General features: G+C 50.1%; 1 protein-coding gene across 1 annotated transcript in view; it reads left to right on the plus strand.

The window, feature by feature from the left end:
* The first annotated feature begins 20,661 nt into the window (after positions 1-20,661).
* Positions 20,662-26,114, plus strand: part of lrpprc (leucine-rich pentatricopeptide repeat containing) — a 47,858-nt gene continuing 42,405 nt past the window's right edge. The window contains exons 1-11 of the mRNA XM_064316625.1: positions 20,662-20,882; positions 22,078-22,286; positions 22,422-22,544; positions 22,918-23,039; positions 23,273-23,331; positions 23,892-23,978; positions 24,086-24,212; positions 24,503-24,647; positions 24,953-25,110; positions 25,284-25,389; positions 25,789-25,896. Coding sequence (XP_064172695.1) covers positions 20,707-20,882; positions 22,078-22,286; positions 22,422-22,544; positions 22,918-23,039; positions 23,273-23,331; positions 23,892-23,978; positions 24,086-24,212; positions 24,503-24,647; positions 24,953-25,110; positions 25,284-25,389; positions 25,789-25,896 — 1,420 coding nt within the window. The 5' untranslated portion in view covers positions 20,662-20,706. The remainder of the gene's footprint in view (positions 20,883-22,077; positions 22,287-22,421; positions 22,545-22,917; positions 23,040-23,272; positions 23,332-23,891; positions 23,979-24,085; positions 24,213-24,502; positions 24,648-24,952; positions 25,111-25,283; positions 25,390-25,788; positions 25,897-26,114) is intronic.

Consider the following 26,114-nt stretch of genomic DNA (forward strand, 5'->3'; position numbering starts at 1 on the left):
GTTCAGCTGAATGTGTTCAGCATGTGTTTCATGAAATTAAGCGTTCACACATTTACACTAAAAACAAATCTAAAGAGAACAGCCTAAAACATGTTGCTTTACAGAAAGGGAAAACCCAGCTTTCAAAATTCCAAGAGAAGAACCGTCCATTTGAAGACTGCAGCTTTTATTGAATTTTGTAGAAACATGCACCGAGTAAAGTCAAGAGGAAAAGGTGCTGCTGCATGTCTTGAAAGCATCACTGGACAGATCTCATGTATTTTATCACCCTTGTACGCAAAAAACACAGACACTCCAAACCCGCGGCTGGATTACCCTGGAGCTGAATGGGCCAGCTCCGTAGGCCAGTGTTTAGCGACTGCCTCTGAACAGCCATCGCTATGGAGACAGCAGTGCAAGTGCCTTTCATTGCCATGGAAACCATAGAGTATGTTCTGGGCACCAGCATCTTTATGTTTCACAAGCCCCTAACTTTCCAGTGGCCTTGCCTCGGCTTTGGAACTCTGAGCGGCTGTTTTGTTCAGAGGGTCCTTTACATAAAATAACAGACAATTGTCCATTTGATAATTTGGGGGGGGGGGCGGAGAGGTGCCTGAAGCTACTAGATTTTTGACTATTGCGCAAGTTTGGGGATAGTAGTGCTAGCTTACACGAGCAAAAGAGGTGAAGACAGTTTGTGCCTTGAACGCATACCATTCCAGGGGAAATAAATTGAAAGAATATATTGATGTCCTGTTTGGCAGGTCTAATTGGTGGTGCTCTAAATAATTCAAGAAGAACCTTTCCAGAGTTTACAGCATTGAAAATCTCTGGCAGGATGCCACAGATACAGTAGAGTTGAGCGTTGTACTTGAGGCAATCAATCAGAGCATTAAACTCAGGTAGAAATCGACTGTGTTCACCGCTCCCGTGTGACACCTGTAGGGAGCACGCACAGCACCGCTGCAGACGCGGGGAGTGTGGGTGACAACCACAGCCCATCTGCATCATGCAACTGAAGGGGCAGAGATAGCAAATCCAATTAGCGATAAAGAGGATGGATGGAAAGTATGAGCTGTCAGCTGGGGGAGATAAAGCTAAACCCTCCATCAGGAGCCCTCACATGAGCCAGGCGACGTGGCAGGAAGACACTGGCCTGTGCATAGCCCTGCTTCTGTCCTGCACTCATATACACACACACACATGCACACACACACACACACACACACACACATGCACACATGCACTCACACACACACATGCACACAGACACACACGCACACACATGCACACACACACTCATATACACACATGCATGTGCACACGCACACAAGCGCAGAGTGCAGAGCTGGGCGTGTAGAGAGTTGTGCAGAGTTTAAAGAGTGGGGTGGAGTGTAGAGACTGGGGTGGAGTGTAGAGAGTGGGGCGGAGTTTAGAGAGGTGGGAGGAGTGTAGTGTGATGGGCGGAGTGTAGAGAGTGGGGTGGAGTGCAGAGAGTGGGGTGGAGTTTAGAGAGGTGGGAGGAGTGTAGTGTGATGGGTGGAGTGTAGAGACTGGGGTGGAGTGCAGAGAGTGGGGCGGAGTTTAGAGAGGTGGGAGGAGTGTAGAGTGATGGGCGGAGCGTAGAGAGTGGGGTGGACTGCAGAGAGTGGGGCCGAGTTTAGAGAGGTGGGAGGAGTGTAGGGAGATGGGCGGAGCGTAGAGAGTGGAGTAGAGTGCAGGGAGTGGGGCCGAGTTTAGAGAGGTGGGAGGAGTGTAGGGAGATGGGCGGAGCGTAGAGAGTGGGGTAGAGTGCAGGGAGTGGGGTAGAGTGTAGAGAGTGAGGCAGGGGAATAGAGGGAGAGAGACCCATGAGTTCTCCCTCATTGTTTCTGAAGTACCCCTTCACTCAGGCTCACCACGCTACAAGCAGAAACTTGACATTTGACGCACACCGCACCCCCAACAAACAAGAGGCAGCAGATTCCAGATCGCAACCCACGTTGCTGGGCTCGCTGTGGTGCGGGAGTGGGGGGGGGGGGGGGGGCAGAAAGCAGAAAGGGGGCGAAAGAATGGGGAATTACGCCATGCCAATTTAGTAGAAGGACTGCACCCCAGTTCACTCACATTTTATACTGTGTGCATAGCCACACCCATGAGCCTATGAGCGAAGCCCTTCCTCACTCCCCACCTCTTTCACCCCCCGATCTGCTGTCATGCTGGGCACTGAAACAAAACCGGCTCTGCTAAGGAAGATACTCACAACCCCCTGGAAAGCTGAAGGCTTGAGAGCTGTGCTGCTCATTAAAATTGCTATTATGAGAGTGATGATCATAATCATAATAGCTTTTTTATTGGCTCTTGTGCAGCTTAATTTCAGATATGATAAAGCAGGACGACAAGGAGTCTGACAAATATCTGTCTGTGTCAAAAAACCTTGAAGTTGTACATCCCTCCTTGCCTTCACCTGATGTATAGAGCAAGGACAGGTTAAAGTAACATGGCAGAAACCCGAATTTTTCAATCAGCAGATACTCCAGATCAATGAAATGATGACTGAAGGAAAGAGGATGCCACTTCAGAATATTTGGGCAGTGCGTCTGTCTCCAACCAATCAAGGAGCACAAGGGCAGAAAAGGTGAGAGGTCACACAGTTGGTCAAGAAACAGCTGAGCAGCTAATTGTCCAATTACTTTTTCTATTCTAAAAATGTGGGGGCTACATATAGAAAGGACCTGTAATTCCTACATGGATTACCTGATATGAATATAAATACCCTGAAATTAAAGCTGACGGTCTGCACTTTAACCTCATATTCATTGTTTCATTTTAAAATCCAATTTGCTTGAGTACAGAGCCAAAACAACAAAAATTGTTAAATTGTCCAAATGTGTGTGCGTGTGTGTGTATATAATTATGCCATAGCCCTGATTGTACCATATAATCTCTACTTTCCCCAGAATTAAGGAAACCAAAAAGGTGAAAATTCTCTCTGGGATGATCACAGTCAGTTCCACTTCCAGTCAACACGGCTGCAGCATGTGACTGTCTGGGGAGGAGGGGGACGGGTGGTTTGTTATAATAATGTAGTGTCAAAATTATTTATAAACTGAAGTTGCATTTCAAAATATCTTTTTGGAGCAGCAATACAGTATAATTATTGTTGCTGCTTAATCCTGTTTATAATTACAATTTACTCATTGGGTAGATGCTTTCAGCCAAAGTGATTCACAAAACTGCACGATTTCTTGAGCAACTTCTGAACCGCAGACTTTATCAGTTAGTTTTGCAATACAGAAAATGAAAGTCATATCACTGAAGCATTTAGGATTGTGCTTGAATAGAACAGAGAAAAACAGTGTACTGAGGCCTGTAAAAAGCAGTTCCCAGATTTTCTGAGAAACTCTCTCTTTCAGAACAAACAGAGAAAGAGGAACAGAGGGGAAGAAGGAAGACATTTATTTATTCCTCTCTGATTTCTCTTCCTGAATTCATTACTTCAAGAGTTCCTCAATCTTTTCAGTTCAGAGGTACGATACCCTACATTTGACCATTTAAAACAGCAGCTGGTTGAACCCACCAAGCACTGTGAATTTGTGGTATGGAGATTAATAATCATTGTAGATTTGGTCATTTAATTTACAAATGTCTCCTGCTTCCCCGTGACATTTTGTGAGCTGCTTGTGTGGAACATTGTGGTGTTCTCTGCAGCCTGGACGGAATCCACACCGTGACAATGGCAGCTGTTGCCAGGAGTCCAGCAAACTGTTGCGTAATTGGCCACGGTGTAGCTCAGGGACAGAGGGTTGGTAGCCCCTGCCTCATTGCTCTGTAGTGACTCCTCTGGTCAGTCAGGTACCTACAGTCTGCCTATGCTCCCTGTGCCAGCTGTTCAGCCTGCTGGTCCTGGTGCTGTGGTGTGCAGCTTGCAGCTATTTTAGGGCAGGGGCTCCCAACCTTGGTAAACACCCGTGTATGCTGGTTTTCATTCCAACCAATCTCTCAATGAATTGAGGTTATTGAACACATGGGTTTAAGTTTCATATATTTGTCATACATGCTGGTTTAGCTTGTTTTACTGACTTTTTTCAGGCTCTTTATTTTCCTTTCCCAATCCACCTTCAGACTTCAGAATTATCTTCACCATTAGGTTTAATAACAAAAAAAAAGAACCAGACTTGTGCCTGAGAGTTCCACCCCACAGTGCCCCTGGTGGTCAATATGTCAGTTGGAACCCTCTCTCTGTGCCAAACCCCCGTTGTAATGAAGAAAAATACCTTTCCCTGGACAATATCCCCTGCAGGCCTGGTTCTATTTAACCTTTGTTTCTAGGAATGGAAGAGAATCACACCTCAGTGCTTCTATTTTAAAACATTTTCTTTGCCAATTTACCAAAAACAAAACAAAATGAACCCTTCTCTCCCATTATTGTGGAAATTGTAAATGGTATAACCTTCATGATCATGATACAATGGCCATGTTCTCAAATGCTTGAAGATCCACTACCCCATTTCACTGTAGTAGGGATGACTTTTCAAAATAAATGTCCTTCTTCCAACACCATCCCACCACTGCTATACATGCCCTAAAATGCTCAATTTTGGTGTCAGCTGACTATAATACCCGGTCTAGTTCAAGATCTGCATTTGACCTACCTGTCATGCGACCCCTCCTCTGTAAAACGACTTCAATCCGAAGACATTTTACAAGGAAAAATCATGAGCACATTAGCAACTGGAGACCACCATCTAGTGGCCATCAGCAGTACTTCACCACTGGATTAGGTTTTAAAAAAAAATTTTTTTTTAATGTTGACACTTGTGAATGCAGTAGTGCTGTTTCATGGGTGAGTCATGGGACAAACCAATAAACAGAACTCACAGTATGAAATTGTCTCCTACAGCTGTAAGCTGCAACGGTGCAGGATGGAATAACAGGTATTTCTGAATTTTAAAAAGAAATCTGCAGTGTCCTACACAGCCGGAAGCCTGAGCCTCTTATGCTCTGTCCTAATGAGGAACTTCTCTGTGTTTTCTCTAATCTCCTTCTCTTTGTATGGATGATGATCATGTCAGTCTCTCTTTTGCAAAAGACACAGTGTCCTGGACAGATCTCTGGAGAGCCGGATCTTCTGGCATCACAAGCTGCAGAGGACTGCAGCACAACAGACTGCGGGGTCTCCCAGCTCAGAGCACGCCAGGTAAACAGCCAATTTTGGAACTGCAGTGATTCATCTTTTTCACAACATAACTGGCAGCAAAATTGCCCCAGAAAATGATGTGATGTTAATTTACAGGAAATATTACTAATTGCTGTCAGTTTCACAGTTGTGTGTGGATTATATGGTATGATTCATAGACAGGTGTTATGGAGGCACCCAGAGATACAGATTTTTTGTGCCGCCTACATGGTTTGACTAACAAATAACTAAATAACTAATTAGGCAGCTCATTACAAAAAAAAAAAAACAAGCTGGAGACACATTTCACTGTCTTTCTATATCTTTTGTATCTTTCATTTTTACTGGAATATACAAAACATTTTGAGCGTAAAAGTTAGGCAGTAAGCTCCCAGTCTGCATTCTGCAACTCAGAACGTGTTTCATTCACATTTTAACTTCTACATTCTACAACAAAATGGAAGCGAGGACTCACCCAGCCATGACACTGCCCTGGAGGCGTGGTGACATGCTTTCATAGAAAGGGCCGGAAAGCAACGGGGTGGGGGTGGGGCAAAACTACAGCGGGGAGGGGATGGGGACAGTGGCAATGTCAAGGTGACCCCAGAAACTCGCGGGTCCCCTCTCTTCTGGGAGTTCAATGAAAGAATTCAGCCAGAAAAAAATCATTTAACGAAGCAAGGCCCCCTTTTCCTGAAGCATATGCAAGGCCGCCTCTCCTCAGGATGACAATTGGTGTCTATTGATTTCCGCGAGGGAAACAAGAAGGGTTTGTTTACCCTTATGCCGAGGCTTCACGGCTCGGGGACTATGGGGCACTGGACCAACGAGAGTAGGTAAACTAAGATCCACCAGGTTCCCACATCAACAAGATGGCTGCCCAGAACCTTTCAGAAAAACTGCCCCAGAGGAAGCGTTCTCTCTGCCTACGCCGACGATGGCCACATCGCAGCCCCTCCCGACAGGACAAATTCTGCGGTTTCACCCCTTCCAGAGACCCGGGCCTTTTAGAAATAGGGGCCAATTGCATGCAGAGTAGAACCTTGTGAGAGATCATTAATTTGGGGTTGTATGGCATCAGCCAAATAACTGACTGCGGGGAACTGCAGTGATCCGTTATTTTTATTTTTTGATACAATGAACACACAAAGATAAGCGCTTGGCATCGGTCCATAGGACTCTGCGCTATCAGTCTCTCACTTAACGAAGGAGGGAAGGGGGATGATTCACAGAGATGAGTCCCGCGGGGGCCCAAAGACACACACTGTCTCTAAAACCAGATGATATATTTCCTCGCAGAAGCATGCTCATTTTTTATTGAAATATGAGACCTAAAAATAAAAGAGCATTAAAGCAATTTCCCTTGCGAGGCTGGCTCTCCTGAACTCTTCCTAAGAGTGTGGGTGTGCTGTGGAGTGATGCAGCCAGGAAGTGACTCGCTGCTGAGTGTGTGTGTGTGTGTGCGTGTGTGTGTGGCAGAGGGAGCTCGGTAACAAGGCTGGTCTTTAATTAAAAATGGAGGCTTCGCCACTCCGGTGCTCTGACCCACATAGAGCCCTGGTCTCCGTGTCTGCTGCCTGCCCGTGGAAGCCTTGCTTTGGGATCAGCTGCGATGGCACGCTCCCTGATCCTCCTCCACGCTGTCACTGATAGGCAGATCCATTATTGATGCTGTCATTTAAATATGCACCGGGACAAAACACACAGAGCCACCAAGAGTTCCCCTTTGCCGCCGCCGTGGCAACACCGTGACACCATGGTCAGTGTTTCCTGGAGACACATTTAGCCTCTGTCTGGGACATGATCTCCTCTACATTTTTCACACTGATACAAGTACATTATTAAGTACTGAGACGTTCGCTCACCTCATAGAATCTCTCAGTGGCGTACACCATGACACATTATCAAAAGAACAAGTCTTTCAGCTCTCTGTCTCTCACTTTTTGTGTCTCTCTTACACACACACACACACACACGTGCAGATCTTAGCTGTTGGTTCCTTTCAAGCAGCAAGAGATCATGATTGCTGCTGACACCACGCAGCTGTTTTTTCACATTTTTTCCTGGGAGCGATGCTAGTTTACATGTTTTTGTGTTTGGATTTGGCAAGTGTATGAGCAGGAGCCTGTGTGTGTGCACGTGTGTGTGTTGTGTGCGTGTGTGTGTGTGTGTATGTGTGTGTGAGTGAGTGTGTGTGTGTGTGTGTGCATGTGTGTGTATGTGCGTGTGTGCATGTGTGTGTGTATGTATGTATGTGAGCGTGTGTGTGTGTGTATGTGCGTGTGTGCATGTGAGTGTGTGTGTGTATATGCATGTGTCTGTGTGTGTATACACGTGTGTCTGTGTGTGAGTGCGCGAGCGCGCCAGCGTGTGTCTGCTGTGCAGGACAGTGGCATTGTGATCTAACAGCAGCTGACAGGCATGTTTCGGGGCACTCTCTGGGGTCCTGGCCCTGGTGCGGCCGCGGCGCTCTGCTCTGCATTACGGCAGAACTCTTCTCCGTCCCGCTGAGCTGCCAATTAACACACACACCGCTAAATCACGCCTGACCACCGTAATCTGCCTGGGCTCTTTAATATTCATCCAGGGACATGCTCACAGGCTGGGGCGGCAGTCTGATCTGTTTGGCCTTTTACATTTAACATGAGGCTTTACAAAGTGTCCGCGTCATTTTTATTTATTCATCTCTGGGCCTCCCGCGCACCACCGCTAACCCGAAACGACAGCTGGCCTTCCGACGGGGCCGCCTCGCTCCCCTCAGACACGTCCCCCGCCCGCCCTCCTGAAATCCCGGATCTGGATTCATAAACACCGGATTGGGATCATGAGGATCATGGCGGTCCCCAGACACGGACCGGGGAGGATACGGAAGAGAGAAACTGTCCAGAGATGGATGGGGGGCCCATGGCGTGTGGGTGAGCCCCTTGCCTGAGACCACCCCCCCCACGCCCCTGCGGTACCCAAAATTCTGCCTCCTGCCCAAGAGGGATGATAAAGGGAGGAGAAGGAGAAAGAGGAAGAATGTCAGAGAGAAAATGCACAGCCTGGTGTGGAAAACAAAATACCAAAAAAAGAAAAAAGATGAACCTGTGATCCCATAAGTGAGTTTACTGACTTCTTAGAGGTGCTTGTAAAGTCCTTGCATAGTCCTCAAAAAGCAGAGCAAATGTGTAGCGGAGTGACTCAGGTTTCACCCACTATCAGGTTTTGACATTAGTCTACTTCAGTTAACACTGCAATAATGTTCTACAAAACTAGACCTGACTGATGTGTACATCAGCCGTGAGCTAACATGATATTCAAGCGCCGTATTTGCTTTGGACTTTGAGTGCTTTTATAAACAATAATATGCTTTTCACCTTGAAAAGTCAAAACTCACTTGCACTGGTAAGGCTGCTTCTCCCTCTGTCCTGTAAACAGAATATGCACTCAGACTACTGTTGGCTTGTAGGATCAGCTTCACGCACATTACAACATGCACGTTGCACAAATGACAGATCATTCCTTCTGTCCGGACAATGAATAATTCAATACCTGAAACGTTTTTCAGAGGCTATCTTTCAAGCTCTGATGTTTTAGGGTGGGTGGGGGAGTAGAATAGGGTAGAGCTTCTAGCAAGGAACACACTTGTCTATTTGGGGAGATGCTGTGGGTGTTTCTGTGTATCTAGGTGGGTGGTGCAGGTGTTTCTGTGTATCTGGGTGGGTGGTGCAGGTGTTTCTGTGTATCTGGGTGGGTGGTGCAGGTGTTTCTGTGGATATGGATGGGTGGTGTGGGTGTTTCTGTATATTTGGGTGGATGGTACAGGTGTGTCTGTGTATCTGGATAGGTGGTGTTTCTGCTTGGGGAGGGTGTAGGGGTGGATGTCTCCCTGTGTTTGGGAGAGGACAGTGGGGCCCGCTGAAGGCTGGGGGTGTGGGGGTGCGGGGGTGATTTTTAGGTGTGCCCCTTGGTTCTTTCGGGTTCTGGTGACACCCAGCATATGATCCTGAGGGAGCGTGACGGCCCTCGTCCCGCCCCCCCCTCCGAGAGCTCAGTGACAGCTGTCAATCCCGGTCCTCCTAAAACTGCCCCGCCCACGGGGCACTCAGACGGGGAGACGGACGCCGGGGCGTGAGTGGACAGATGGACGGGGAGACCTGCTCGGGGCCAGAAAAGAGAAAGATACGGGGTTAGACAGGACAGCGCCGCGGGGCAGACAGACTGGGAGACAGACAGACAGCTGTCCGCGATCACAGCCTTGCCCGAGATCCCCCAACTGACAAAAGAGAAAACCCCGAAGTGCGAGAGGAGGAAGGCGAGAAATCTCACGGGTCACATGACTCCGACCGAGGCGCTAACAGACATGAGAAACCACGGCGATTGCAGCGGGGTGACAGTGACGTCCCGCTCGCCCCGTGTCACCAGGGGCCACTCAAACTCCAATACACAGAGCCCTGAGGAGACCGATAAACCTCTCCAAACACGGCGGGGGTGGGGGGGGGGGGGGAATAAAACATGCCCAGTGAGAGCCTGAAAAGGAGTAAACAGCCTCGAAAAATCAGCGGGAAGAAATATGAAGAGACAGAACATAAGGAAGGAGGGAAGACAGCAAAGGGAGGAGAGTCAGGAGAGATAAGTGAGCTAAGCGCAAATACCCTATAAATGAGAGGCCAGTGGGGCGGCCCTGCTGTCTGTCAATCACCACTGAACACAAGTCCAGTTGGGCCTAACGTCTGGTACCCTGTGCTCAGGACAGACCGCTGTTTTCTTTTGTCGTAATTACCGGAAGCACCTTTGTGAAGGCGTCCCCCCCACCACGTCAAACGTCCCCCGGCGATGCGCGCTGGCGAGCACGTTGGCGAGCGCGTTGGCGGGCACGGCGGAATGCGCCAGCGCTCTCCCTCCCCCCCCCGCAGGAGAAGGCGGACTCTAACTGATAAGCGCCGTGAGGCAGCGCGGGGGGTCCACTGCGTCGGTCCGCGCCGCAGCGCGTCGTCAGGGCGCGGCGTGGTGATGCGAGGTGACACGGCTGACATTACCCACCGCCGCTCTCAGTGCCCAGCACCGCGAGGCAGAGAGACCCCTCCTTCAGCGCCCGACTCCTGCCCCCGTTCCACTGCAGGGGCTGCTGGTTTTGGGTTGAGTTTTAAGTTGCCTTTTACACTTTGCCAGGCCTAACTCCCGACAGGCTGTGGTATACTGCGATGATGTCACAACTAAAGGGGTGCTGTTCAGCCTGATGCGAGGCATATGATTATTATTCCATTGCTATCAACCAATCAGATGGTCAGAATAACCTCTTTTAGAGTTCATACAGTACATCAAAGTATTCATTTTCCAATTCCTACTGATTGGCAAATTACGAATAGAATTTAATTAGACATGCATGGTAAACGATTACTGAGAACTGAAATGAAAACTACCTGAGTATCTGATTAACTCCGGTTCACCTGAATGGTGAAGAGTAGCATTTTTAGTGCTCCTCTATAGTAGAGATCTACAGCGCTGACCCTGAGGTACAATGTGGATGTGGGTTTCTTGAAGCATAAAGAACTGTTAATCATTTTTTGTTTGACACTTTTATTATCTAATGATAGATTTATCCTCTTAATTCCACATTTATGTCATAAAGGCACATTCATGTCACAATGAACTGTCATTTCATAATCATATAAGGACTTTCAATCAGTCATCAGCTAGCAGGGAATTAGTGCTTTAATATTTCGCCAATTTTCTTTCTGGGAAATTATACTTTTTGAAAGAGGCTATTCTGGGGCCATTTTAGAGGCTGTTTCAGTAAACGATAAACCCACTGGTGAAAGTTCTAAATGTTGAAAGGGTGAGCACCTGCTCACTGATTTTAAGTCCTTATCCAGAAAGTTGTTTGGTTCTGACCCTACCTCCGCCGCACCTTTTCTGTTTTCTGTGCGTGGGTGAAATTGCACTCTTGGACATGTCGCTCTCACCGAAACGCTAGGGCAAAAAAAAAAACAAACAGAAATAGTCGCACTGTGTTTGATAACTGCTGTAAACGAGACACGTGAAAATAACACTTAGGCCAGCGCGCGCGCGGCGCTATTTTGGAACGTAGCGCAGCCGGTGGCGGTACAGGGGAGTGTCCGTTAAAGTGTTCTGAGATCGCGAGACAGAAGGGCAAGAGCGCGAGAGCGCCGCCCGCGGGCACTTCAGGTGTGTGATTACGGGCAGCGGCCCAGGCGCGTTGTCCGCGGGGGCGCGTACGCGGACGGCGGGAACGCGGCGGGGGTCCCACGGGGCTCCGGAGAGCGAGGCGCTGAGCGCTCCGGCGGGTTCCCTCATGAATAAACCCCGCCGCGGGTTTGTGCCCGAGCGGGCACTGCCCCCCGGGCCTGCCTCTGCCCCACACACTCATTAGTAATCAACTCCATTGGCACATTATGCTAATACCGAGCGGGAAAAGCTGGAGGGAGCAGCAGACTGCGTATGTGTGTGTGTGTGTGTGTGTGTGTGTGTGTGTGTGTGTTTTGTGTGCGTGTGTGTGCACGCGTGTGTGTGTGTGTGTGTGTGCGTGTGTGTGTGTGCGTGCGGACTGGGAGTTTCATTATTGTAGCATAATGGTTCGGGACTCAGCTTTAAGCTCCAAGGCTGTGGGTTAGATTCCCATGTGAGGCACTGCCACTGTACCCTTGGGCAAGGTACTCACCCTGAATTCTTTCATTAAAAACACCCACCTATATAAATGAATTGTATGTAAAATGAACGTAAGTCACGTAAGTCGCTCTGGGTAAGCGTGTCTGCTAAGTGCCTAAAATGTAAATGTAAAACTGTGTATCTTTGCCTTCGGCGTGAGTTGTGCATTTTACGCGGTGCCTACGCAGAGTGCTGATTTTGGCTCATAGGAATAAAGCCAGGCTTTCCATGCTCTGAGCGTATTTCAATATTTATAAGGTGACTTTCCATTATATCATTAAACAGCACAGCTAGCCACCAAGATGAAATCTAAGGGGAGAGCACAGGCTACAGAATTACCATGGTTTAAAGTGAGACGTGATTAAGTGACCTGCTGTTCCAGCAAATCTACTTAATGCACGTCCAAACAGCAGCAGCTTAACTGAACACCTCGATTCAATCTGAATTTAATGTACTTCAACACTTGAGACTTGAAACAGGTTGCATTATTCCTTTCCCTCAGGATCATCCCCCCCCCCCCCCCCCCGACACCCCCATTCCCAGTCATTTTACAGATACATGCTCTAGTCCCTGCACAATAATATTAATAATAACAATAATAATAATAATTATTATTATTATTGTTATCTCTGCCTCCGACAGCTTACATTCTGAAGTTCTCACTGGCTGCATCCCTGTGCAATATGCACAACCCCTTCAAATTGCTGTGCTTCTCCGTGTGCCTGCTGAGCAGAGAGCGTTCACGGCATTTTACACCTTGGTAGCAGTTCCCTAAAAACTGTCAGGATGCTGTCTTCACTTCCTGTGTCAGGGTCCTGGCAGAACCCCAGGCCTGTCACTTCAGCTTTCCCAAAACATTTCCCAACCACTACTGTGTGTGTGTGTCTGTGTGTGTGTGCATCTGTGTGTAACTGCTGCTATGTGTGTGTGTGTATATGTGTGTAACCGCTGTTATGTGTGTGTGTGTAAACGCTGTTATGTGTGTGTGTGTGTGTGTAAATTCTGTTATGTGTGTGTGTGTGTGTGTCTATGTGCAATTGCTGCTATGTGTGTGCGTTATGAATGTCCCTCTTGTGTTTTTGTGCATGAACACCCATGTATTTATTCATGTACTTATGTGCTTGTGTGTGCATGTGTGTGTGTGTATATGTGTATACAGTATGTATGTGTGGGTGTGTGTGTATGTGTATGTGTATGCGTGTGTGTGCGTAATGAATATGGCTCCTATATGTTTCCATTTGTGTTTGTATGTCTGTGCATGTACACGCATGTATTTATGCATGTAATTATGTGTGTGGGTGTGGGGTCAGAGGTCACAGGGTCACAACTGTTGGTTGGACCCAGCTGGACCCCCCAGCTGCCCAGAAATAATCTGTGTGTGTGTGTGGGGGGAACACTGTAATGACTGAGACCTGCTCCTCAGTGATGTTCCCAGTCCCCATGACAACATGGTGAAGTGGATTCTGGTGTCAGAGTAGCTCCAGATGACAACACCCTTCACAGCCATTCTTTAAAAGTGTCGGGAAATTAATGTGCATGTTTTCTCAGTCTCTCCCCTGCTCCAAACTCGGCCCCTATGTCCTCACATAGCACACACACACACACACACACGCACACACACACACTCTATTCTCAGGGATTTCTTCACTCCTGACAGTGTGAAGGCGCCGATGAGCACGCCTCTCTGAACGCGCCTCTCTGAACGCGTGTGATGGCGTGACACATTGTAGCACACAGACAAGGCGGCGTGAGCTTTATTTATGTCACATGCGTGCAAGGAGGGATGACATGAAAAAGAACACAGAGACACTAATGCGTCTGCAAATTAACTCCTACACACAAGAAGTCTAGCGAAATCAGGGTCCGCATTCGTCCACATTCTCTTATGACTGCTCACTTTCGCCTTCTGTATTACAAGGGCTACGGTAAGGTGGTGGACCCTCCTAGGGGTCGCCAATGTGTCTGTGCATGGATCCCAGTGTCCGTGGTAAAAACTTTTGATGTCCATGGGAGCTTATTCAGGAACTTAACAGCCTGGTTTAAACTATGATTGTTTGTATTAATCAATGCCCCGGACAGCGTAAAGCCAAACTTACTGCTTCTGCTGGCAGGCAGGCTTCCTCTGTGCTCAGATGGTTAGCTCACGGGGCTCACCGTTTGAGACAGCGCTCGCGTTGGCGTGCCTCGCGGCCTCCTCGCGTGTCCGTTGTGAGGTTCGGCGGCGAGGTTCGGCCAGTGAGACTTCGCTCCGAATCGTCACCCTCGTTCCTCCCCGTTAGTCTGACAGCCCTGAGATCTCTTCCTAGTGGAGGAATCAGCACCGTGCCGCAGCACTGTGTCACAGGCGGGCATAGACGTGCTTACAGGGGGGGCAGAGTCTGAGGGGGCCTGCTCTTACACTGTACTGGCTCATGTGTGATCAGGCAGGCAGGCCTAATGCCCGGGCCGTTACAGTGAGGGTGAGGGGAGGGGGCATCATTAGAGTGCCCCCCCCCACCCCCAACCCAACACACACACACCAGTGCCCCTTCATCTGGGGGGCCCACAGCACCAGGGAGGGCCAGAGCCCCCGCGCGAAACAGCCTGCTGGCAGAAGGCCCGGCGCGGGCGGCGGCGGAGGTGTGTGTAAATATATCCCCTCCGCCACGCTTGACCAGGCCGGGCGAAACGCCGCGTCTTCGCGGGACCCTGATGACGAGAGACAGGGCTGCAGCCCTCAGAGCCGCGCGGCGGCGGCGGCGGGGGAGAGGCACTGGGGCGTGGCGGGGTCCGGCGGTAATCAGGGCCTCCTAGCGATGGCGGTAATAATACATGCTCCTCCCCAGATGTCACATCTGTTTTCGGATCAGCGCAAATACGCTCGGCTTCGACATGATGAAGCTCCGTGACTCACTGATGAGCGTCGGATGGTCCGACGGAAGGGCGAGACGGAAAGAAGGAGAAATTGAGGGGGAGAGAGAGAGAGATAGTGAGAGGGAGAGGGAGAGAGAGAGGGAGAGGGAGAGAGAGAGAAAGAGAGAGAGAGAGAGATGCAGTTCAGAGGGAAATGGTTCTGAGTGTACCCCTTTACTGTTCCCTGGGTTAAAACAGAGTGAAAGCACAAGCCTTCCCTCCCCTAGTGTAATGCACTCTCCTCCGCTCGTGTAACTGTATTACCCTGCACGGGTGCTGTCTGATGTGCATGTTTGCCTTTTCCTTTCACACCACTTCAGGATTAAAACAGCGAGCGCAGGGGCGCATGCTTCAGCGGTGGGGTGAGTCCAGTCAGGGACACGCTTCAGACACTCTTCAGACACAGCCTGCCCACGCTCACGGCTGGCAGTGCCCCGTCGCCGTTCGCTCCTCTGGCCCGTGCGGTCCTGTTTGGGCGCATGCTGCCCCGCGGTCCTGTTTGGGCGCATGCTGCGTGCGGTCCTGTTTGGGCGCATGCTGCCCGGCGGTCCTGTTTGGGCGCACGCTGCCTGGCGGTCCTGTTTGGGCGCATGCTGCCCGTGCGGTCCTGTTTGGGCGCATGCTGCCCCGCGGTCCTGTTTGGGCGCATGCTGCGTGCGGTCCTGTTTGGGCGCATGCTGCCCCGCGGTCCTGTTTGGGCGCATGCTGCCTGGCGGTCCTGTTTGGGCGCACGCTGCCCGGCGGTCCTGTTTGGGCGCATGCTGCCTGGCGGTCCTGTTTGGGCGCATGCTGCCTGGCGGTCCTGTTTGGGCGCATGCTGCCTGGCGGTCCTGTTTGGGCGCATGCTGCCCGCCGGTCCTGTTTGGGCGCATGCTGCCCCGCGGTCCTGTTTGGGCGCATGCTGCGTGCGGTCCTGTTTGGGCGCATGCTGCGTGCGGTCCTGTTTGGGCGCATGCTGCCCCGCGGTCCTGTTTGGGCGCATGCTGCGTGCGGTCCTGTTTGGGCGCATGCTGCCCCGCCGGTCCTGTTTGGGCGCATGCTGCCTGGCGGTCCTGTTTGGGCGCATGCTGCCTGGCGGTCCTGTTTGGGCGCATGCTGCGTGCGGTCCTGTTTGGGCGCATGCTGCCCGGCGGTCCTGTTTGGGCGCATGCTGCCCCGCGGTCCTGTTTGGGCGCATGCTGCGTGCGGTCCTGTTTGGGCGCATGCTGCCCGGCGGTCCTGTTTGGGCGCATGCTGCCCGGCGGTCCTGTTTGGGCGCATGCTGCCCGGCGGTCCTGTTTGGGCGCATGCTGCCCGGCGGTCCTGTTTGGGCGCATGCTGCCCGGCGGTCCTGTTTGGGCCATGCTGCGTGCGGTCCTGTTTGGGCGCATGCTGCGTGCGGTCCTGTTTGGGCGCATGCTGCCCGGCGGTCCTGTTTGGGCGCATGCTGCCCGCGGTCCTGTTTGGGCGCATGCTGCGTGCGGTCCTGTTTGGGCGCATGCTGCCCGGCGGTCCTGTTTGGGCGCATGCTGCCCGGCGGTCCTGTTTGGGCGCATGCTGCCCGGCGGTCCTGTTTGGGCGCATGCTGCCCGGCGGTCCTGTTTGGGCGCATGCTGCCCGGCGGTCCTGTTTGGGCGCATGCTGCGTGCGGTCCTGTTTGGGCGCATGCTGCCCCGCGGTCCTGTTTGGGCGCACGCTGCCTGGCGGTCCTGTTTGGGCGCACGCTGCCTGGCGGTCCTGTTTGGGCGCATGCTGCCCGGCGGTCCTGTTTGGGCGCATGCTGCCCGGCGGTCCTGTTTGGGCGCATGCTGCCCGGCGGTCCTGTTTGGGCGCATGCTGCCTGGCGGTCCTGTTTGGGCGCATGCTGCCCGGTGGTCCGCGCGCAGCAGTCTCCTGCTTTGAGGAGCCCGTCGCTTGGCGCACGAGGGTCTGGGCAAAGCAGCCGTTTCAAGCAGAACGGCTGCTTCAGTCTCACACATCCTGACGCGGACGGGAGCGGCGGAGTTCCCCCGGGAAACGCTCAACGTCTCTCTCCTCCGTCGTCTCCCCTGGCCTCTCCTTCACATTTCACTTCCTCCCTCTCTCCTCCGTCGTCTCCCCTGGCCTCTCCTTCACTTTTCACTTCCTCCCTCTCTCCTCCGTCGTCTCCCCTGGCCTCTCCTTCACTTTTCACTTCCTCCCTCTCTCCTCACACATCGCAGACCGTGCTGGCCTGCTGTTGCCGAGGTGACGCTCACAGGTGCCTGCCCGTCTTCCCCCAGGACAGGGACTCGTTCAGTCACATGACTCTGCTGGAACAGGGATCCAGGCCCTGGGGTGGATGTGACGGGGCTAGGAGGATGTTTTCGGACACCTGTAGGCTGACGCATGCAGGCACTCTTGTACCTGGGGCACAAAGTAACACACGACCTCTGGAGATGACAAGGAACTGCAGGATAGCTGAGGTCTCACCTTCAGAGGAATTTCTGTCAACACATACTTTAGGTCACTCAGAGGCTAGCGTGGCATATACCTGCGTTTCAGCAGATTTCACGCTGCAGTGGACAGACGGGAAAACCTCCAGTCTCCGTTGTCAGGTTGTTTATAAGAATCGACGAGGCAAACGGGGAAGGATTTTCAATTGGGAAGCAGAAGAAAAAAATAACAGGGGGGAAAAAAAAAATCTTTAAGTAAAGAAGTGAAAATAATAACTAAATAATAAATAGCGGCCATGAATTATAGATCACTTACACAAATGCATTCATGCAGTGGAAAAATAGGACAGGCCCCTCAGAGTTCATTCAGCAAAAAGAGAAATAAGAAAGTAAAGTGTTCTCTCAGTGGCATACCTCGCGCTCTCTCCTTCATTATTCAGTGGGCTGGAGATCTTTCTTTCCCCCCACATCCTCCTCTCAGACCGCGGGGCCATTGAAAAGCCCGGGTCCCTCCCGACTCCGGCAGGCTTCCGCCAATAAAGCGCCGCGTGGTATCATCCCCCCCGCCCGGCCCCCGCCCGCCCCCCGCCCGGCCCCCGCCCGCCCCCCGCCCGCGCTCAGTCATGGAGCTCAGGGGCGGGAGGCTATGAATCTGTTATGAGCGCGGGGAGACGACGGTAAACACGGCCCGCGCGCGGTCCTGTCGGAGATACCGGGGATGGACCGGGACCGCGGCGTGCATACCGATCTCTCACGGGGTGCAAAAGCCCCAAGCGCCCCTCAGCCAGCCAAATATCTCAGATATCCCAAGGGACCCCCTTCCCCACTAATATCTCCTGACCTGTCTGTCTCACTCCCCTACCGTTCAGAAGAAAATTTCAGGCAGGAAATGCAACTCGGAACTGGATTTTAAAAATGCATTTACAGGTGAAACACGTCCCCTTCGCAATTAACACAAGTTCATTTTTTAATGGCCAATTAAAAGGAATATTTTCTTTGAAAAAATTATAAAGTAGGGAAGCTGTATAAATTCTATGATGCTGTCTGAATGTATTTTTTTTTGTCCTGAACACTGACAAGACAGACATAGCACACTCCCTGACAAAAATATATATATATATATGAAAGAGATTGTGGTGTGTTGGAGGGAACCTTGGAGAAAGTAAAAGAATGGGCTGACATGTCGGAAGGAGCCGTGGGGACCTCAGTATTAAGAGCCCCAGCCCTGTTAGCGCTGCAATCCGCACCACTTTTGGGGGCGATACAGGAGCCTAAACACATTAAAGCAGCGCACACTTCCTGGCACACGCTCCGGCTATTAGGGCCAGCGACACATTCATCATTCAAGAGCGCACAGCACTTAGTTTGCCCTCAAAAAAAACGAATCTAAAGATTTGTCCTCGAATGGCTCCGCTTGAGGGCAGGCATGCCAGGGAATGTTTTGGACCACTGTATTACGGCCCTAGTGAGGGTGCATACGTGTGCATATGTGTGAGCATTGGTGTATGTGCGTGCGTGTGTGTGTGTGTGTGTGTGTATGTGTGTGTGCCTATGTGTTTGGGGGGGGGGCAGTGACCTTGGCAGCCCCCCCCCCGCCTGCTGTGTTAGTGGCATTTGTGCTGCTTGTGTGAGCTGCTGCCTATCCCACCCTGGTTTGACCCCCCCACTGTTCTAGTGCCTCCTTGGGGTGGTTTACTGACAGGAAGTGACTGGTGAGGCCGGGCAGGGCCGGCAGTGACGTGCCTGGCAGGCAGGATATGTTCAGAGTCACCTGTCACTGGGGCACCTCTACATGGGGGAGCGATGCCCAGGTCAGGGAAGGGGTGCTGAGCAGCCGTCTCCTAGGAGACAGGAACTGACACAGTGCATGTCACCTCCATCGGACATTCCCTTCTCTGACACCCTGCATGAGACCAAACAACCCACTGGGTGGCATCCTGGCCCAGCAACACCCCACCTGGGTGACCTTTTCCAAACTTGACACCCAGTGGGAGCCAATCAACTGCCCCCAGTACCCCAGGGTAAACAAATATGACCTCTGAAAAAAATAATGATGGCATAAGTCATCAAGCGCCCATGCTCCGGTCCTTTTAAAAACATATTCATCAAAGCAATATTTGCCTGCTACTTAAAGATATGTTGCAATAACTCGCTGTATTCTCCTTCCACATCTTATGGCCATGAATACCTATGGTCTCAGTGCTGACTGTCTTCTCTGGGGTTACAGCACCACCCCCAGGATTTCACAAAAAATGCTGCTGCCTCTGGTTACTGGGTTTTGTTCCAACCAACCACTTCATCATTGCGGACTTAAAAACACGCATTTAAATGTCTCTTATCCTCAAACTGATTTTGAAACAATGCATAATTGGCTCTTGCGCTCGTCTTTCTTTGAACTCTTCATTTTCCACAAATTGAATTTCCACCTTCCAGCATTTACTTTTATAAGAGCAAGAGTGTTTAAGCCTCTTTGTAGCCAAGACCCAACCGTTCATGATTCCATAATTCAATAGAAAGTGGTTTTGGTGATAGCATCATCCTGCCAACAAGCTCAACTGAAAGATTGAGGCATTCACTTCTTCAATCAGAAATAAGATCGCTAAAGAAAAAGTCCTCACCATCAGTTACCTGTGGCATACAACCCCTATGTGGTACGTGTTAAAGTACTCCATGTCCTTTTCATGTATGCTGTTACTACTGGTTGTACATACGTGTTGTGGCGTCTAAATGTTATTCTCTGATTTAAACAATTTTCCATTCTTGGGATACATATGACTACTCACACAGACTGTCAGCATGTTAAATCAATTAAAAAATACAACTCTAATTGAAAGGCATAAAGAAGAAAATCAAAAATTAAAGTGATTGTTCACAGATAAGTGATGAATTACTTAAAATTACTTTAAATAATTATTATCAGTCTGACAATGATCACTTTAAGTTAAAGCGCTTTATAAAATAGCCCACGGGTGGATTTCGACAGAATTTAAGACGTGTGGATTTTAGATGATCCCACCACCACTCACTTCACATAAAACGTGTCTAATTGGGAACAATTAGCCGTTGGGTGCGCTCCAAATGTCAAAACAGGCATACAGGGAGACCCTGCGTTCCCTATCGTCTATTCAAAGGAATTTGTAGCAGTTAACTGCGCCATCAAATTAAACACATCAGGTTTCTCTGTCGTATTTGCAGTTCGTTTTGCTTCATAAATGAATATAAACAGGCATCTACCAATAAATTCATATATTTCTCCATTCTGACGACCGTTTTCGAGCACGCACTACCGTCATTGGGAGCATGCAGCGAAGCAATCGAGCAATCCCAAATTACATGAAACAGGGAGAGTATATTGCTGCGCTACTCAGGGGGGGCACGTACAACATTGAACACAATATTTTAACAAAATAACGCAATACAAATATTAATTAAATAATATATGTATTTAAATTTTATATTAAAATGAATTAATATTAAATTAATATGGTATATTTGAAAATAATTCAGTTATTGTAAGATATCCAAGTACGACGTGCATAGTTCAACCCTGTTAAGATCGTATGCTCTCGCCCGACGGTCTCTGACCTAACACGTGGTTGAGATGCCCTTCTAGTCACACTGTTCAGGTTAAACATGGCTGCGCTCTTGAGATCGGCCCGGCTACTCAAGTCATCACCGGTTTCTCTGCTCCAGATCGCCGGGGCAAACATACATGGGTCTGCGCTTAGCCGGCTATATAGCGGAGCTGTCGTTGGCCGAGGAGTCGGATTCCGTCCAACACAAGCGTCGTTTTCGCTCGGCGTCAACAGGTAGTGTCTGCTGTCATAACAGTGCCTAGCTAATGCTAGTTAGCTACCATGCTGGATTGTGGAACATCGCTTGTCATTGGAGGATGCTCTGCTTTTGACCTTAGCAATTACGCAGACTGTTGACTGCAATGTGATAACTATATCACTGAAAACTATAAAACTTGGCTATAAAAATGTATTTTAATAAAGCCTAACTAGATGTAAAATTAGGTGTAGCTATCAAGCTGGCGGCATGTCAGGTAGAAAAATGGCCTCCATATTATGCAAGGCAAAATTCACTGCAAATTTGTGTATAAATGATGTTGGTAATAGTTTTATACTATGGCAGTATTGCAGCTTTACGACTGTACTCGGCCAATTGCTTTAAAAATGAATTTCCATAATACATATTAACGATTCACTTACGCTCAGCTCATGGGGTAACGTTGGTACCTTGCCTGTCAGCTTATTAGCTCGCTACCAAGGGTCTGCAGGGTTATCATTCATTGCCCAACGGTTCAGAACCTAAACACATTTTTCCGTCAAAGTATGTGAGAGGTCCTTGTTACTTAGCGAGTTACCAGGCGCAAACGGCTTGATATTTGGGTTCGTCTGCAAAGGACCGGGCTGCTGAGATCAGAGAAGGTCCTAGCCATACAGCTAATAATGCGCACATCATAATCACCCGCGTGCGTTAAAAGCCTGATGGCTGGCATTTATATACTGCTTGCAGGTATGCAACAAATGTGTTTGCTGTGTTTTTAGTTCTTGCCTTTGTTCTTAGATACTAGCCTATGCCCAAAATATTGTACTTTGTATCATTATCTTGATGGTATAGCTTGTCATGCCTCCTAGTTTGACTTAGCATAGGTTAGGTCAGAGTAATGTTCACTGTGTGAACTGAACTTAATGTGTTCATGGCTATGAATAACTGTTACAAAATGAGTATTGTACCTTATCGGACATGTGTTTTGTAGTTGCTCCAGTGACCTTCAGGACGCACTTATTGTAGGTCGCGTTGGATGAAAGTGTCTGCCATATAAATGTAATATAATGAGTCACTGTTGGTTTACTTAGTCTGTGCAAAAGCCAGTTAGTCCTCGTGTGCAGTACACTGACTCATCATGTGACTGCACTCAGTTGTGCACAGTGCTATTCGTCTATGGTCAGGAAGCAGTACTGTCAGTGAAGTCGTCACCATTGTCCCCTCCCCCAGGTTCACATGGCCCTTGGCTGCGGTGCGTCATTTTGGGGTCGCCCCAAAGCAGGAGGGGGTGTCCAAAGATGAGGGTGGCTCTTTGGTTCGGAACAAGCAGGCCCAGCAGTTTGACTGGGCTCTTATGCGGCTGGACAACTCTGTGAGACGGACAGGACGCATCACCAAGACCCTCTTGATGAGCATCTTCCACGATAGCTGTCGCACAGGTGCACGCACGCTCATGAACACACACGCGCACACACACACATACGCGCACGGGTACACACACACTCAGTCCCCTGCCTTGTTCTTCGCAGACCACCCCAGTTTGCCCATGTTGCTCTCTCTCCCTCCCTGTACAGGGTACCCCAGTGGGAACCAAGCCCTGCTGCTCCTGCGCAGCTGTGGGTCCCTGCTTGCTGAGCTTCCCCTGTCGGAGCGCACGGATATAGCGCACCGGATCTGGGACAAGCTGCAGGAGCTGGGTACGTGCCAGGAGGAGGAGGTTTTGGGGGGTGTGAGGTACTGAAAAGGGCTCGACAAGTCCAACAGTAGCGTGAGAGCAAAAGTAACTTATTTGGTGAGGTACGATAAATGTTGTGTATTATTGGATCTCCTGGATGACAGATGCGCACCTGTGAATTCCCTTGTACCTTGCGGCCTGCTGTACGAGAACGGTTCCCTGTCTTTTGTTCTTGCACTGACGCTGTAGCTGACGCAGTTCAGCTGGGGGTCCACAGCATACGGATGTGTGCATTTGAGCCCAGCTCGCGGGTCCTGCAGTCGGCTGAGCTAGTTTGAGTTCCGTTCATGGCTGATGTCTTGACCCTTGACCCTTGACTTGCGTTGCTTGCCCAGGCGTGTCTTACGATGTCAGCCACTACAACGCCTTGCTGAAGGTGTACCTGCAGAATGAGTTCAAATTCTCTCCGACTGATTTCCTGGCCAAGATGGAGGCTGCCAACATACTCCCCAACAGGGTGAGTGCACCAATCACGCGCTTGCTTATTATGGTATTGACTGACTATGCTGCAATGGTAGCTGCCTTGTTATTTCTCTCTCATTCCGATTGGATCTTCGCAAGTATTTAAAGGCAACCGTTACCATTAATTCCCATTGAAGCTAATTTATTAGCTATGTTCACACACAGACACATGCCGCTGATGCTTTTTTAAAAAGAATTGGTGGGTCTGTCTTTGTCTTCTTTGATTAGGTGACGTATCAGAGACTGATTGCTGCATTCTGCCAGGAAGGAGACATCGAAGGTGCCAGGTGAGATGTCTTGAGACGAGTCTAAAGTACAAGAGTTTTCCAGCTTTGGTTCTTCAGTGCGTAAATGTCTGGAAGTCACGCTGGTTTTGTGCTTTTACATAAGCGGTTAAACTGTAGCTCTAGGATTCATTTGCAATTGACAGTCGTCTTAGCAATTTTTAGAAATATTTAGTGGGAGGGGGTGGGGCGTGTCAAACTCAAGTTCTGGAGGGTCTCAGTCTCAGTGGTTTCCTTTCAATCAGCAGCCTTTTAAGGCCTTCAGAGCAAGGTGTGTGGATTTCTCAGCCAATAAACAACTTGAATGAATTTCTAGGGCTGAAACTCACTGAAAGCCAGCAGGCACTGGCCCTGCAGAAATGTACTCTCTGCTCTGTGATTTAAAATGGCTGTTTTCAGTGTCTGTGCATTGGTAGGTTTTTCAGTTGCAGTTCAGAGTGTCTGTATTGTGAGTTCAGGACGTGTAGTGAATGGCTACGTTGCAGATTGACTAGTAATTGGGTTGTCCGTATTGCCACGTTGGGGTGCACTGGCTTACCAAAGGGGCTCCTTTCTCCCTGCAGCAAGATCCTGGGATTCATGAAGAGCAAGGACCTGCCGATCACGGAGGCCGTCTTCAACTCCCTGATCGCCGGCCACGCCCGTGCGGGGTGAGTGACTGCGCCGTGTGGGGGCGGAGCTTTGCCGATGGGCGGGGGCGCACGGCTGCGCAGCGACTGCGCAGACGGGCTGTCCGCTGATGTGTGTCTGCACGCAGGGACATGCAGAGCGCCCAGAACGTCCTGTCCGTGATGAGAGGGGCCGGGATCGAGCCGGGGCCCGACAGCTACATGGCCCTGCTCAGCGCCTACGCCGAGAAGGGGGACATGGACCAGATCAGAGAGGTGAGCCCAGCGGGGACCACGCCCGGGTCTCCTGCGCATCAGGGACTCTGGCCTTAACTCATTGGGTGCTGGATGAAACCTGGGAAATGACTCCTGCAGACCCCAGAAGATTGTCAGTTTACTGTTTCTAGACAAAGCATAATTATATGAAATAATTTTGTTGAAAATATTGAGATTTCTTTAAAGATTGTCAGTCGGTGATCTGCAGGAATTGTACTGTGGTTTGATAGGGGCGGTGCTCAGAGAGTGGGTGGGTTTTTACAGTGCCCCTTGACCCCTTTTTTTGGCAGCTCCTGGAGGCCATGGAGAAGGGTGATGTCAGCCTGATGGACAGGGACTTCATGCAGCTGGTGTTCACCCTGGCCAAGGCGGGGCACTCCCAGCACGTCCCTGAGATCCTGGGGCACATGAGGCATGAGCGTGGATATGTGCCAGGTACACGCACGCACGCACGCGCACGCACGCACGCACACACGCACACACACGCACACACACACACACACACACGCACACACGTGCATCAGGAGGGCCTGGGGGGGTGGGGGCAGGTACACACAGGCACTGGGGACTGAGGGGAGGGGCCTGGTGGGGGGGTCCCTGGGTGTAAGCTGCAGTGGGGGTTATGGGGGAACGATTGAGGCAGATCTGAGCCACACTGGTAGGCTGGAGGGAGTAAGAGGATCTGAATGCTTAAATTAATTGTAACGTCTGTAACGTCCTCCCCCCCTCTCTTTCTGCAGACGCCATGAACCTGTGCTTGAGGCTGATCACCCAGGGACTGGAGGACACAGCCTTCACCTTCCTGAAGACCTTCCCCACCATGCCGGTGGAGAACAGGGAGAGGGAGTCCCCCGGCCTGGGGAACTTCTTCCTGCGCCACTGCATCGACACAGACAAGGTAATCGCCCCAGCCAATCACATGGCTCGCACAGGCAGTCAGCCTCACCCTGGCATCGAGGCTAACACAGTGAGCCTTGTATTAAGCCAACCAGCTTTATATTAGTAACAGAAACATTTTATAGCGCATAGAGGCGCCAGCGTTCACGTGCGATGTGATCTTCTTTCTTCCAGCCTATTGAAAAGATTCGACAGTACTGCAGAGAGCTCCAAGACGCCAAACTGCACTGCTGGGCCTTGCAGTTCACACTGCAGTGCGCTCTGGAGGCCAAGAAAGCAGGTACTGTGTGTGTGTGTGTCTGTGTGTGTGTGTGTGTGTGTGTGTGGAGGACTACTGTAGTTCTAAACTAGCTGACCTTCTAGATCATAAAAAAGTTAAATATCAATGCGCGATCACTGAAAGTGCTCTGTGGTTGAGAACTGTAATGTGCTGTTATGATGTAATCAGCTGAAAAGTTGGTTCATCACACTGGTTAAGTGATATGAAGATGATATGAAGAGACTGTTGATTATTGTGCACTCGTTGCTTGTGTTTATGTCCTGTTTTTTGATCTATGTGTGATTGTGTTAATATTGTAACCATAGCAGCTGGAGGAAAGTTTACCCCTGTGTGTCTTAATGGGCAGTAAAATCTGTATGAAGGCGCTTGTTTCCCATGGTGTTGCTGCGCCCCCTGCAGGTATGGCGATGGAACTGATGAAGGTGATGAAGGAGGAAGGTCTTCCCATCAGGCCACATTACTTCTGGCCCCTGCTCTCTCAGTACCAAAAGGACAAGGACACGCAAGGTGGGTCACAGGACCGGGCCGGGTCCGGGTCTGCACTGGTAATGCAGACTTAAAGGCCCTGGGAGAGAGCTGTCATTTCCCCAGAGCTGGGGCTGATTCCATGTCCCTTCAGAAAATTAACTGAAATTCAGCTATTTGAAAAAAAAATGCTCATAAAACTTTTTTCTTTAACATGTTTCAATGAATGTGTTGAATTTAATTTTTTGAATCTGAAATTC

This window comes from Anguilla rostrata, chromosome 18 (assembly GCF_018555375.3).
Source record: "Anguilla rostrata isolate EN2019 chromosome 18, ASM1855537v3, whole genome shotgun sequence".
Lineage (NCBI taxonomy): Eukaryota > Metazoa > Chordata > Actinopteri > Anguilliformes > Anguillidae > Anguilla > Anguilla rostrata.